The sequence below is a fragment of the Orycteropus afer genome, unplaced genomic scaffold, assembly GCF_000298275.1.
Source record: "Orycteropus afer afer isolate SDZICR_OR568_19922 unplaced genomic scaffold, OryAfe1.0 scaffold00245, whole genome shotgun sequence".
In the NCBI taxonomy this organism is placed as follows: domain Eukaryota; kingdom Metazoa; phylum Chordata; class Mammalia; order Tubulidentata; family Orycteropodidae; genus Orycteropus; species Orycteropus afer.
Window position 1 is genome coordinate 5,023,811 of NW_006921832.1, and position 14,440 is coordinate 5,038,250.

Below are 14,440 nucleotides of genomic sequence, written 5' to 3' on the forward strand. Positions count from 1 at the left end.
AAAAAAAAAAAGATTAAGTAAGGAAAATTAGATAGGCTATTAGCCCAAACTTCTAAATTCCATAGGTCTATGGAACTAAATATTAAAAATGTTTTTAAAGGGATTCTATAGGAAAAGACCTTAAGATACAAAAGAGTAAAACTATGGATCGTAAAAGAAATTAACAACTGTGATATTTTGAGGCAGATGGTGTCACTAATCTCACTTAACCATGTAATGCTAGGATATATGCTGCAGTCATATACCTGAGATAGCTCTGTCATCCCCTGTCGACCATCTGATAGAATGGTTTCCATAAATAGAACCTGTTGGGATGGTGACTTGCAAAACCTTCCCACAAAAAAGCACCCCAACACATGAAGATTATTTCTATAAGAAGCACATGCTAAATCCTGACAAGACTCAAGAAAACATGAGAGAGAAGCCCAAGAAGCAAAGTACATCATTCACTTTCTTACATAAAGCCAAAATACTTGACCTGTATGTGCATACTAATCAATCATTCGTATGTATCACTTTGTGTATCATCTTAGAAACAAAAGATAACAGAAAGATAATCAAATGTTCAGTGGTTCTTAGTGCTAGGAAGTACTAGGGGCATTCTATAATGTCAGAAACCATTTTTGGTACTTCATGACTGGGGGTTAGGAGACACTACTGGCATTTAGTGGACAGATGTCAGAGGTGCTGTGGTAGCCTGAAAAATACTCCCCCACAGAAGACAGCTGCTGTCACCTTGATTTTAGACTTCTGGTCTCCACAACTGTGAGAGAATAAATGTGTATGTTTTTAAACCAAGGAGTTTGTGGTAATTTGTAACAGCAGCTACAGGAAAACTAATACAAGTACTAAACCTTCTGCAATAGATGGAATAGTCCTCCCATATGACAAAAAATGATCCTCCCCAAAATGCCAATAACATTTCCAATGAGCTAGAAAGACGAATATGAAGAACTGAAGGTTAATTGAGAGAAAGGAAGAAAAAGTAAGGAGGTTTAAATGATATAAAGGAAAGGAACAGTGACAATAAAATGTAGTGAAGTTATAAATTTTACCTATGTATCTAGATGTAATAACAACTTCTATGGGTTAACAGTAAAGAATAGACTTCTATATTATATTCAGAATAAAGAACTTACCTATTTTTTAATGCTAATTTTTTAAAAAAGTTTGTAGATTTAAACTACTTGCAAATGTCGTTTAAATGGGATTATTTTACAGTCCAAATACATACGTAGCAGCAAAGTAGCTTAATCTAACCCAGCAATCTATAATCTATGGCAGAAGTCTCACTTTACACGCATCCTTCTTCTTTATTTATCCCTTGTCTTTTCTTCTTTACATCTGTTTTAAGCCTGCTAAGGAGCTCTGGTGGCGTAGTGTCTAAGGCATTTGACTGCTAACCAGAAGTCTGGCAGTTCAAATCCACCAGCCACTCCTTGGAAGGAAGATCGGGCAATCTATTTGTTTTTAGTGATATCACCTCAGAAACTCAAGGAGAGGTCACTATGAGTAGGATCCAACTCGACAGCAGTGGGTTAATGGCACCAAAGAGTATTACTTAACCCAGCGTGTGGCACACAATTCATAAGTAGCCATTTCCTTGCTATTACCTCCTAGTTTACACCCTTTCTCCATTAATGACAACATAGTAAACTGCCCAAAAACTATAATGCAGCCCATTATCATTTTGGTGGATAGAAGAATTACAGAAACTCTAAATTTTAATAGTTTTTTATGCCTATTCTCTATACTACTCTCACTGCCAAATGAAGGACAGTATCTTCACTACCATCAAGTGATAAAACTATAGCAATCACAGAGATTTTAAAAAACAAAACCTCACTATACAAAACAATGTTCCACCTCCTACTTTGGCAAGTAGCAACTGGGATCTTAAAAGCTTGCAAGCAGCCATCTAGATGCAACGATGGGTCTCTCCTCATCCAGAGCAAAGAAGAATGAAAAGATGCATGGTAACAATTAGTCCTAACGACTGGTATACCATGCGATAAGCAGCCTATAGGACTATGAGACCAGAGAGCTAGATGGTGCCCAGCTACCACTGTCAACCACTAAGAGGGGGATCTCTGTAGGAGACTCTGGATAGAGAGGGAGAACAATGTGGAACAAAACTCAAAATATTTAAAAAAGGTGGGGGGAGGTTTGCTGATCTGACAGAGCGTGGTAGAACCACCGAGACTATGGCCCCTAGCTGATCTTCAGGTCTGGAATTGAACCCATACCTGTGGCTTCCAGCCAAACAAAAGATAGGCATAGGAGCTAACATTTACCTGAGGTAAATACACTTCTTGGAGAGAACAATCATGGGAGAAAGAAGGGCTTTTTATGCACAGGGAGACAGCTCAGGGTGTAGGGGTGCATGGAGGGATGGATACAGAGAAAAGGCGACTCTTGGGAGGAAGTGGGAGGGGAGCTGTTGCATTGTGGTGAATTGTGGTCAATGTCATGAGACAGGGTGTATGTGAACTGCTGTGTGTAAAGTGAATTTGCTCTATAAATTTTCACCCAAATCACAATTAAAAAAAAAAAAAAAAAAAAATGACCCATACATACTGCAGTCACCTGAAGGCTTGACTGTGGCTACAGCTACTTCAAAAGTGACCCACTAACATGCCTGGCAAATTGGTGCTGCATGTTGGTGGAAGGACTCAATTTTTCCCCATGTGGGCGTTACCACACAGCTGTTGAGTGTCCTCACAGTATGACGACTGGCTTTCCCCAGAGCAGTAATTCAAGAGAGCAAGGCAGAAACAATGGTTTTCATGACCATTGTGCAGAAGTTACTCTTTGAGATGAGTCACTAAATCCAGCCCACATTCAAGGGGAAGTGAATAAGTCTCCACTTATTGAAAAGAGAGGTGCCAAAGTATTTCAGACATATTTTAAAACCACCATATCATCCCTAACTATAAGGGAATCTGGAGAAGCAAAGAACAGGATATTTTTTTCTTTTTAATTTTATTGTGATTTGGGTGAAAGTTTGCAGAGCTGGTTTATTTTCCACACAGCAATTCATACACATCTTGTTTCATGACATTGACAGCAGTTCCCCACAGTGTAACAGCTCTCTTCCCACTTCCTCCCTATAGGTACCTCTTTCCTATGCATTCCTGCACCCTGAGCTATCTCCCTGTGCAAACACTGCTCTTTTGTTCTCCCATAATTGATCAAAAACAGAATTTTTGTGATTAGCTTGGACTAATCATGATTCATCACCTGAGGCACACTGCCACCTCAGACAAAATCAGGGTTCAGCTAGCAAGGAAGGAGAGGAAAGGCTGAAGGGAAGACAACTCACATTGTCTGACAGAATGATGATGATAAAATGAATGGGGATAGGGAAGAAAAGTATCAATATTGGTTCATTAATTTTAACAAACATATACTAATGTAAGATGTTAGTAAGAGAAAACAGGGTGCAGTGTGTATGAGAACGCTCTGCTATCTTTGCAGTTTTTCTAGAAATCTAAACATTTTGTGAAAAATAAAGTTTAGTTTAAAATAAATAAATAAATAAACCTCTCCAGATGCTTTCTTACCCCAAAAGGAAGGATCATAGAAACAACAGGGACACAAGGAAGTTACTTTTTGATTCTAGACTTCCCTCAGCAATGATAAATAACAAAGTAAGCCAGACTCTTATCAACCAAAGAAAATGGGAGTGGGTCATGGTTGAGAGGAATATGGTAAATTATTAGCCTCTTCAGTCTCCCATCCTGAAGTTTTTAAGCATTCAAGAATACAATACACTAAAAATAAAAATTATACATAGAAAACTAAATTTAGAAAGTACAAAGGGAATAAAATGATTAAGTTAGGGGATGGATAAACAAAGCTAGGAAATCATAGTGGAAGTAGTAGTAATAAGGTAGAAAATGCATGAGCCTAAGAGTAAAGACATCAGAGTTCTAGTTTCTAATCCCTGTTCTACTATTACCTAGAAGAGGATTCCATCCAAACTGTGGTACTCAGGCCAACTATCTATTACAGGTCTGCGACAAGCTAGAAACAGAAATTCCAGTGTAAGTGTTTAGAAACTTTTACAGCAATTTGATAGAGAAATTTTATGTTTGTTAACTCTAATAATGGAAAGTTGGGGCTTGAAAGGAGATTTACAGATGGTTATTTAGTTACTAGGGAAGAAACCACAATGAGATATATTTATTAGAATGTTTTTAAAAAAAAAAAAAATTACAATAACAAATGCTGACAAGAATGCAGACCAACTGGAACTCTCACACATTGTTGATGGGAATGCAAAATGTATATAGCTACTTTGGGAAATAATTTTGACAGATTCTTATAAATTTAAACATACAATTATCATATGATCCAGTAATTCCATTCTTAGGTATTTATCCAAGAGAAATGAAACTTATACTCACTTATCTTTACATAAATGTTGTTGGTAGCTTTATTTATAATCTCCAAAAACTCGAAACAATACTTATATCCTACATGTGATGAATGAATGAACAAACTTCTGTAACCATACAACAGTATACTACTTGCCAATAAAAAGGCAGAACTACTGATACCACAACAACATGGATAGATCTCAAATACAGTATACTAAGTGAAAGAAACCTCAAAAAGCTACATACTCTATTAATCCATTTATATGATATTCTGGAAAAGGCAAAACAGACCAAAAACAGATTAGGATACAGGTTGGGGGAGAGATCAACTACAAAAGGACAGCAAGGATTTTTGAGGAGGAAGAACTCTTCTGCATCTTCATTATGGTGATGATAACACAATTATATGCACTTATCAAAACATGTAACAGCACACACAAAATATGATAAATTTTACTGCATGTAAAATATACCTCAGTTTTTAAAAGAATTTGGCCTTCTATTTTATGTCTTATTTTTATTTCGTTTTTTCAAGTAATTAACTTTTATTGTATTTTATAAAAGTATTGGTCCATGCAGATTGCGATTTATTTTTTTAAAGGTCCTTTCCTACAAATATAATTAAGAAGCACTGACCAAGACATATAACCCTAAGTCACTTTACTTCTCTAGGTCTCCATTTCACCATTTTTATAACTCAGGAATGGATCAAGATGGTTTTTAAGGTTATCTTCTAGCCCTAAAAACAGAAAGAAAGAAATAAAAATGACTACTCAGTTCTGATTCTCTAATAGTGTTTATCTAAGTAGCCCTGGTAATGCAGTGGGGTTAAGTGATCCTCTGCTAACCAAAAGGTCAGCTCGAATCCACCAGCCACTCCACTGGGAAAAGATGCAGTCTGCTTCCATAGAGATTACAACCTAAGAAATGCCATGGGGCAGTTCTCCTCTGTCCTATAGGGTTGCCTTGAGTTGGCATTGACTCGATGGCAATGGGTTTGGTTTTATGGGGATAATATTTGAGATTATCACTCTTACTAATATTTGAGGTACCAGCATTCTCTCCTGGTTTTCCCCCTACATCTCTGATTTCTCTTTAGTTTTCTGTGCACTTTATTCTTTTGCAATTCCTTAGATATTGGTGTTCCTTTACTTTTGTGTCCTGGAGCCTATTATTTTTCACACTATACTCTCCCCTACAAAAAAAAAAAAAAATTCACTTTTATAACTTCAAATGCCATCATTATAACTCTTCAGATCTCATTCCTCATTCTAAACCCAATATTCATTTGTTTATTCCAACTCTATTTGGAAGTCCTACTGGTAGCAACTTAGGAGCTTTGGTAGCGTAGTGCCTAAGGCACTTGACTGCTAACCAGAAGGCTGGAGGTTCAAACCCACCAGCCACTCCTCAGAAGGAAGATGGGACAGATGGGCGAAGATGGACAGTAGTGATACCGCCTCGGAAACCCAAGGAGGGGTCGTTATGAGTTGGGTCCAACTTGACGGCACACACCACCACCAACAACACTGGTAGCAACTTAGTTTACCCAAAACAGAACTAATCATCTTTCCCCAAAACCTCTTGTACTATATACCATATCTTAATTATATAATGAGACATCCAAAACTGGATTCTTAACCTTCATTTTGCCTCTTCCAACTCCTTCTCATATCTTTCAGAGTCCACTCTTCTGTCACTAACCAGTATCTTTCTTGGATTAATGCAAAAGTCATCTACTGATCTCTTTTACACTGTAGCCAATTGTTGTTGTTAGATGCCATCAAGTTGGTTCCTACTAATAGCAGCCCTACGTACAAAAGAATGAAACACTGCCCAGTCCTACATCATCCTCACAATTGTTGCCATGTTTGAGCCCACTGTCATAGCCACTGTATCAATCTACTCGTTGAGGGTCTTCCTCTTTTTGCTGAGCCTCTATTTTACCAAGTATGATGTTCTCCAGGGACTGGTTCCTCCTGGTACCATGTCCCAATTACATGAGACAAAGTCTCACCATTCTCACTTCTAAGGAGCAATCTTGTTGTACTTTTTCCAAGACAGATTTCTTCATTCTTCTGGTAGTCTATGTATATTCAATACTCTTCACCAAAACCATAATTCAAATGCATCAATTCTTCTGTGGTCTTCCTTATTCACTATCTAGCTTTCACATGCATATGAGGCAATTGAAAATATGATGGCTTGGGCCAGGAGCTCTGGTGGAACAGTGAATAAGGCATTTGGCTGCTAACTAGAAGGCCAGCAGTTCAAACCACCAGCTTCTCCACAGAAGATGGAGCAATCTACTTCCATAAAGATTGATAGCTTCGGAAACCCAACGGGTGTTGCTACGAGTCGGAATTGACTCGATGGCAGCGAGTTTGGCGTAGTTTTGGTTTTGGGGCCAGGTACACCTTAGTCCTCAAAGTGACATCCTTGCTTTTCAACAATACATAGAGGTCTTCTGCAGCAGATTTGCCAATGCAGTATGTCATTTTATTTCTTCACTTCTGCTTCCATGGGTGTTATGACCCAAGTAAAATGAAGTCCTTGACAATTTTAATATTTTCTATGTTTATCATGATGTTAAGAAGCGCTGGTGGCGGCATGACTGTTAACCAGAAGGTTGGTGGTTCAAACCCATCAGCCACTCTGCAGAAGGAAGACTGGGCAATCTACTTCCATAAAGATTTATTGCCTCAGAAATCCAAAGGGGGTTGCCATGAGTCGGAATCAACTTAATGGCAGTGAATTTGGGTTTTGGTTTTGATCATGATGGTGCTTACTGGTTCAGTTGTGAGGATTTTTTACTTCTTTCTTTTTAAGTGTAATCCATACTGAAGGCTGTAGTCTTTAATCTTTATCACTAAATGCTTCAAGTCTTCTTTACTTTCAGCAAGGAAGGGTGTGTCATTTGCATACCACAGGTTGTCAATTAAGTCTTCCTCCAATCCTGATGTCACATTCTTTTTCATATAGTCCAGCTTCTTGGATTATTTGCTCAGCATACGTACTGAATAAATATAGTGAAAGGATACAACCCTAACACACATCTCTCTTGATTATAAACCATGCAGCATCACCTTGTTCTGTTCAAACAACTGCCTCTTGTTCTATGCACAGGCTCCTCATGAACATAATTAAATGTTCTGGAATTCCCATTCTTACAATGTTATACATAATTTGTTATGATTCACACAGTCCAATTCCTTTGTACAGTCAATAAAACACAGGTAAACATCTCTCTAGTATTCTCTGCTTTCAGTCAATATCCATCTGGTATCAGCTATGATCCATCTGACATCAGATAATCAATTCCTTCTAAAAACCCTAAATCTGATTATTTCACTCCCTACTACACTCAGAACATAGCCCATATTTCTTAACATGGCTTAAAAGGCCCCTTACAATCTGGTTCCCAGCTTCTCCCTTAAGTTCCATTTATTATATCTCTCACTAGTATTAGGAGCTCTGGTGGCATAGTACCTATTGTACTTGACCGCTAACCAGAAGGCTGGTGGGTTCAAACTGACCAGCCACTCCTCGGAAGGAAGGTTGGGCAATCTACTTCCATAGTGATATCACATCGGAAACCCGAGGAGGGGTCACTATGGTGACGGCAGTGAGTTTGTTTTTTTTTTTTTTTTTTTTTGGTTTTAGTTATGCTCTATTATTTGGAACTATCACTAATTTCCTAAACCTACTGTCTCCCCTCTCTTCTCAGTACATGTGTATGTCTGACCTTCTTTTTTCCAGGTCTTTATATATGTTTCTTCTGCCCAAAAAAATCTCTCTCCAGATAAACTACCCTCCATGTTTTCCCTAAAAAATATTTCTTCTGGTAAACCTTTCTTGACCTCCCTCTCTTGTGATCCCATGATACCTTTCCATTCTCCCACTGTATATTACAATACCCATTTACATGTGTGTATTCCTGTTAAAATGTAATCTTTTTAGGTCAGAGACCATTTCTTGCTCACAGTAGTATCCCCTGGATCTGAAGCATGCCTACTACATAGAAGTCTATCAATAAATACTAAATTTATTAGTGAGAGTCCATTGATAACTAAAAAAAAATATGTATTATCTCCCTTACACTTCTGCTTAAACCTTTTGAAATAATTCTTAAAATTCTAAAAGTTTTCTTTTTATATCTAGAACACTTAAAACCACTTTTTCTGACACAGAGAACTAAACATTTTTAATATTAACTAAAGAGAAATGCAGAAAATATAGAGTGAAACTGACCACAAAGCCAAATATTACATCCACTGGTTTCTAATTTTTATAATAAATATGTATCCATTCAACAATTTTAGAAAAAAGATTAAACTAATAAAGTCTCTTCTACAACTGGGGTTGTATCATTTCATGAAAAATGTTTATTCCTACTATCCACAAAGCATTAAGGAATTCTATACCAACAACCTGTTGTACTCTTCCAGGCCTCCACTTTCTATTCCCTCACATTTTGCCCTTACCTTCTAATTTGCTTATTTATTTTTACCTAATCTATAATGGTCTCCAGGGGAGCTCTGGTAGCATAGTGGCTAAGTCACTTGCCTGCTAACCAGACGGCTGGCGGTTCAAACCCACCAGCCACTCCTCGGAAGGAAGGTTGGGCAATCCTACTTCCGTAGTGATACTGCCTCGGAAACCCAAGGAGGGGTCGCTATGAGTCGGGGCCGACTTGACGGCACATAACAACAACAACAACAAATAATGGTCTCCAGATCCTTCACCTCATCAATTATTCTGATTACACTGGTACATTTTGTATACATGCAGCTGGATGTCAGCTCAAGTTAGTGTTAACGGGATACTGCCATAGTTCAAAAAAAATTTTTTGCAAGTGTTCTTTGGAATCACCTTCAGATCCAGCAGCATATTCTTTCTTCCTGTTTTGAGAACTGATAAAACTTCTAAAAGCAGCCCACAATCATTCAAAGTCATGTGTGATGAATTATCAAGGGTGATCAAACTGAGTAACATTTTAAAATGTGGTATGTCTAAAAAGTAACAGAACTGATTTTATGTAGCTTTAAATGGCTCTGAAGGCATTAATGGTAGCAGCATATAGCTTCTTAATATGATTACATCAAAGAATATCACTTCCTTGGCTACTTGCTTATCAACAGCAACAATCACAGGAAAATGTTTAAGGTGTAATTTCAGTGAAAAATTCAAAATTCTACATTATTTACAATATTATTCAAACCAAAAACCAAACCTACTGCCATCAAGTCTATTCCAACTCATAGCAACCCAATAGGACAGAGTAGAACTGCCCTATAGAGTTTCCAACACTGTCAACTTTATGGTAGCACATGGCTTCATATTTCTTCCATGGAATGGCTGGTAGGTTTGAACAGCCTACCTTTCAGGAAGCAGCCAAGGGCTTTAACCTCTGCACCATGGGACTCCCTACTATGATCCACAATGCAAAACTAAATATATAAACAAAAATTGGAAGATACCATATAGAGTAAGTAATATTGATGTGAGAGTGGAAGACTGGCTATTTCCTTTGTTTCACAATTATTTCATGTTGTCATATCTTTTCAGTATTAATTTAAAAAATCAGATTCAATACTTCATGCACATATGCCATACATAGAGAAATTTGTTCTATTTAGTGAGAAATAATATTTACTAAGAAATCTTTTGATTTTTCTCTATTTCTCAATGCCCTACTAAAGATTTAACATACTTAAACTAAGTTGCTTTTATCAGAATGTTGAGCTTCTAGAGAAGTAAACCTTTTTAAAATAAGAACATAAGCTCTTAAAGTCAGTCTAATTAAGCCAGCAATGAATAAAAAACAAGTAACTTTTATCCTAACACTACAGTTTAATATATATTTGAAGAGAGACACCCCCAATGTTTATTTTTAAGATATGTAAAAAAGGCTGGAGGGGGTCAGTGATGTTTTTCTAATATTAATCACTACTTCATTAAAAGAATCTCAAAAAATGAGTAATAAAAATTCACAACACATTGAGAATAATTTAAGGTATTTTTCCTTTTGTAGACTTCCAGATACCACTGTCAAGGAACTCTGGTGGTGCAATGGTTAAATCATTAGTAAACCAAAACCAAAAACTGAACTCACTGCCATCAAGTCGGATTCAACTCATAGCAACCCCTCCTTGGGTTTCTGAGTCAGTATCACTACGGAAGTAGACTGCCCAATCTTCCTTCTGAGGAGTGGCTGGTGGGTTTCAACCACCAGCCTTCTGGTTAGCAGTCAAATGCCTTAGGCACTACGCTACCAGAGCTCCTAAAGCATTAGTAGTTAAACAAAAAGTCACCAGCCTTGGGAGAAAGATGAGCAGTTTGCTTCCTGAAAGAGTTATAGCCTTAGAAACCCTACAGGACAGTTCCACTCTGTCCTAAAGAGTCACTATGAGTCTGAATAAACTCAATGCCATTGGGGAGATACTACTACCTACTGAGAGAATCCAATTCTATTCTGGAATAAAAAGGCCTGTAACCAGGAAACAAGCAGTGTACACTAGTACACCGAAACAGAATAAAAGTAATTAAGTGTGTCAGTTCACCTTGCCACACTTTGGATTTTCAATTTATCTAACAAAAATGTTGCATTAGATGAGATAATGTGAAGTTAAAACGATGTGAGTTCCTGAAGGGGTAGTAGTTAGCAGAAGAAACTGAGATTAAGTGGCATCTTAAATTAAGCCAGTTTTCGGAAATCTAAAGAAGGATTATTAATGATATTCATGTTACATCTAGTTCACTACAAAGATGTTTCTATATAAACATAATGCAGTAATGTTAACATACATACACAAGAACTTCTAATTTTCCCCAAACAACCTTGTTTGGTTAGGTAGTGGAAAATGCATTGTATCTTTACTATAACTGCTTAAAATATGAATATGAAAATTATCATTCCACTCCCCACTCCAACTGTATTACAAATTTTACTTTACCAACTTTGGTGTGATGCATGTCCACTAGTTAGTTAACAATGCATAAACATCTAGTTATAATTGCAGATGAAAAAAATAAAACTAGCTTAACAAAACGATAACTAGCATATAACCTGAAATGGTTAAAACAGTCTAAAATTCTACTTAGATCTTGCAAGACAAACTTTAAGAATATTAACAGTGAAAACATCCTCTGCGCCTAACAAATTATCGGATAAAGTATAGATCTGCTAGGTGAGGGAACTAACATTCTGACCGCCTTCCAAAATGACAAATGAGAACGGCAAAATTACTCAGGCACATGGAGTACTCTTCTCTCAAATCACTCCACAGAGAACTTCATCATTTGCTCCGCCCTCTAATAACTCATGCAAAAAAAGTTCAGCACCATCAGAGAGAAACAAGACATAGAGAATTCATAGAATGTCTTAGGGCCTTTCCTCCAGACGGTTAGAGGACCTGCGTGTGCCCTTCGCAGGGGTCCAAAGAAAAAGAAAAACCTAGGCCCAGGGTTTGAGGGATATCGACACCCAGAAACAGATTTTCTCTCAGAGAAGTTTCTGCCGCCATCCCTCTTTTAGCAGCAGGAGGCCCCGGCGCCATCGTCTCAGTCTTTATAATTTTATTATAGGGAGGTGGGAAACGCCACACAAGATTTCTCTACAATTAAGCGCGGGGAGAGGGTCCCCCTCATTCTTCTATTAAAACCCCAGATCCTAATGTACTCCTCAGCAGTCCCCCTTTCTGGCGGCCGATCTCCCCGGATCTGTAAAGGCGCTGCCAAACCCACCAGCCTCGCCGTTAAGGCGGGAGGGCCCGAACATGGCCAGGGCCACAGCGATGGCTCCGAGGGGCCCAGAAAGGGGAAGGGCAGGCCAGGGACGGGGGGAGAATGACCTGGCCGGGGATAAAAAGAAAGAGAGAGTGAGGGGATGCACTACACTCCAAGGCTGAACAGAGAAGAGAAGATGATGATGAAGGAAGAGGAGGGCGGTGGCCCGGGTGCGGCCCCCCACTCCTCCCGCCCCCAGGTCCCCAGGCCGGCGGGGACGAATGGGCTCGGCCCATTCGCCTAGTCTGGGCTGCTAGGGGATGCGAAGTCCCTCTACATACTGCAAAGAGACCGCGAACAAGGTTGTGGGGAGCGGGGGTGGGGAGGGGGGCTGTCTCCCGCCTGAACCGAAGACCCTGACGCCGCCGTCGCCTCTTCCTCAGCAGGGAGGACGGGAGCTTTGAGTAAAGCCCCAGGGAAGAATGCATGAAGGTAAGAGAAAGCCTAGGGCACACCCGCCGCCCGTTACGGACCCCACTGTCCACCTTCCGGTAACCGCGTCTCTTACCGGTGATGGCGGTGAACTGTTGAATTAACCCCTTCAGCGCTGACGACGCCGCGGAGCCCCCGTGGGCAGCCATCTTACCGCCGCCTCCGCTGCCGCGGAACAACAACACAGACACACACGGACTGCCCTCCCCCACTTCGCAGGGCGGTTTGCGCAGGCTCATTGACCGCCCCCGTGCTCCGCCCCTCCCGGCCCGCTGAGCTGTGAGTGCATGCGCACTTCCAAACCGGTCAGGGAGCGCTCTCTCTACTCTCCGGATTGGCTGTTCGGTTGCTGTCTGCTCTGCGCATCCTTCTTTGCAAGCTCGAGTTCCTCCCTCTCCAAACTCCAAGGCCAGTCTCTTAGGCGCGTTATCAGTTCCTGGTTTCCAGAGGGAAGCTCGCTCTCAGCCGATAGCAGCTTTCTTGAGTTTTAACGTAACAAGCATTATTGACACTCAGTTGCCCGTGACAGATTTTGTTTATATTTTTCTTTTTTGCAGCTCCATAACCCTCTGTTAGATTTACTGAAACTCCCACCAAAATCCAAATCTTGTATCATAAGCGCCGAAGCGTACACGTTCTCCAATTTTTAACTAATTGCTTTGGCTAAACTGGTACAGCAACTCTATCTAGCAGAAGTAAACTACCATAACCCTTCAGACCAAGATAGCATGGCACAAGATTTGACACATAGCAGAGTTTTTAAAAAATAATATTTTATTGTGTTTTAGGTGAAAGTTTACACAGCAAATTAGGTTCCCATTCAACAATTTTTATACAGATTGTTCCATGGCACTGGTTATATTTTTCACAACGTTTCAGTATTCTAATTATTTCCATTGTTTGTTCTTCTCCCATTAATCTAGCTTCCCTGCCCCTACTTACCTTCTTATATTTACTTTAGGGTAAATGTTGACCATTTGATCTCCCATAGTTCATTCTTTAAGGGAGCACAGTACTTAGAGGTGATATTGTTTATTTTATAAGCCAATCTTTTATTTGGATGAAAGGTGACCTCCAGGAATGGCTTCAGTTCTAAGTTCAAAGAGTATCTTAAGTTGATAGTATCAAGAAGTTCCTCTGGTCTCTATTGGTCCGATAAGTCTGGTCTTTTTTTGGAATTTGAGTTTTGTTCTATGTTTTTCTTCCATTCTATCTGGGACCTTCTGTTGTGTCCCTGATCAGAATGGTAGTGGTATTTGGGGACCATCTAGTACTTCTGGTCTTAGGTTAGATGAGGCTATAGTTCTTCTTTGAATCTTTGGTTGCCTTCGTTCTTCTTTGTTCCAGATGGAGTTGAGACCATCTCAAGTTGAGACACCCACTCCTAACCTGTCAACATGTTTAGGTTCCAAAAACCAGATGATACATAATCAGCATTATGTGAAAATGGAGGATGACCACAACAGATCACAAAATGGAGGATGACTACATCATTATATAACTGCCAAACCACAGAGAATCATGGCCCTGCCAAGTTAACACATACTCTTAACCATCCCTACCAATGTTACTTTCACTTAGCACCTTGGCATTTATTGCTGCCAGATATGTCATTAATGGGCAAAAGGGTTGTTTTGTATATTTTTTACTATTGTTATAAATGCAAAATACTGAATTACAAGATAGTCGGTAAGTGAGGAGTAGGTGTACAAGTTGTTGTTAGAAAACCAAAAGGGAAGAATGTGCTCAGCATTTCTCAAGCTGAAAGAACTGAAGAAAATTCAAGCTTCAAGTTGCGATATTGAAAGATTCTATGGGCAAAATATTCAATGATGCAG

General features: G+C 39.2%; 1 protein-coding gene across 1 annotated transcript in view; it reads right to left on the reverse strand.

Annotated features, from left to right (window-relative positions):
• Positions 1 to 12,751, reverse strand: part of UBXN7 (UBX domain protein 7) — a 123,702-nt gene extending 110,951 nt beyond the window's left edge. The window contains exon 1 of the mRNA XM_007949410.1: positions 12,679 to 12,751. Coding sequence (XP_007947601.1) covers positions 12,679 to 12,751 — 73 coding nt within the window. The remainder of the gene's footprint in view (positions 1 to 12,678) is intronic.
• Positions 12,752 to 14,440: the final 1,689 nt, after the last annotated feature.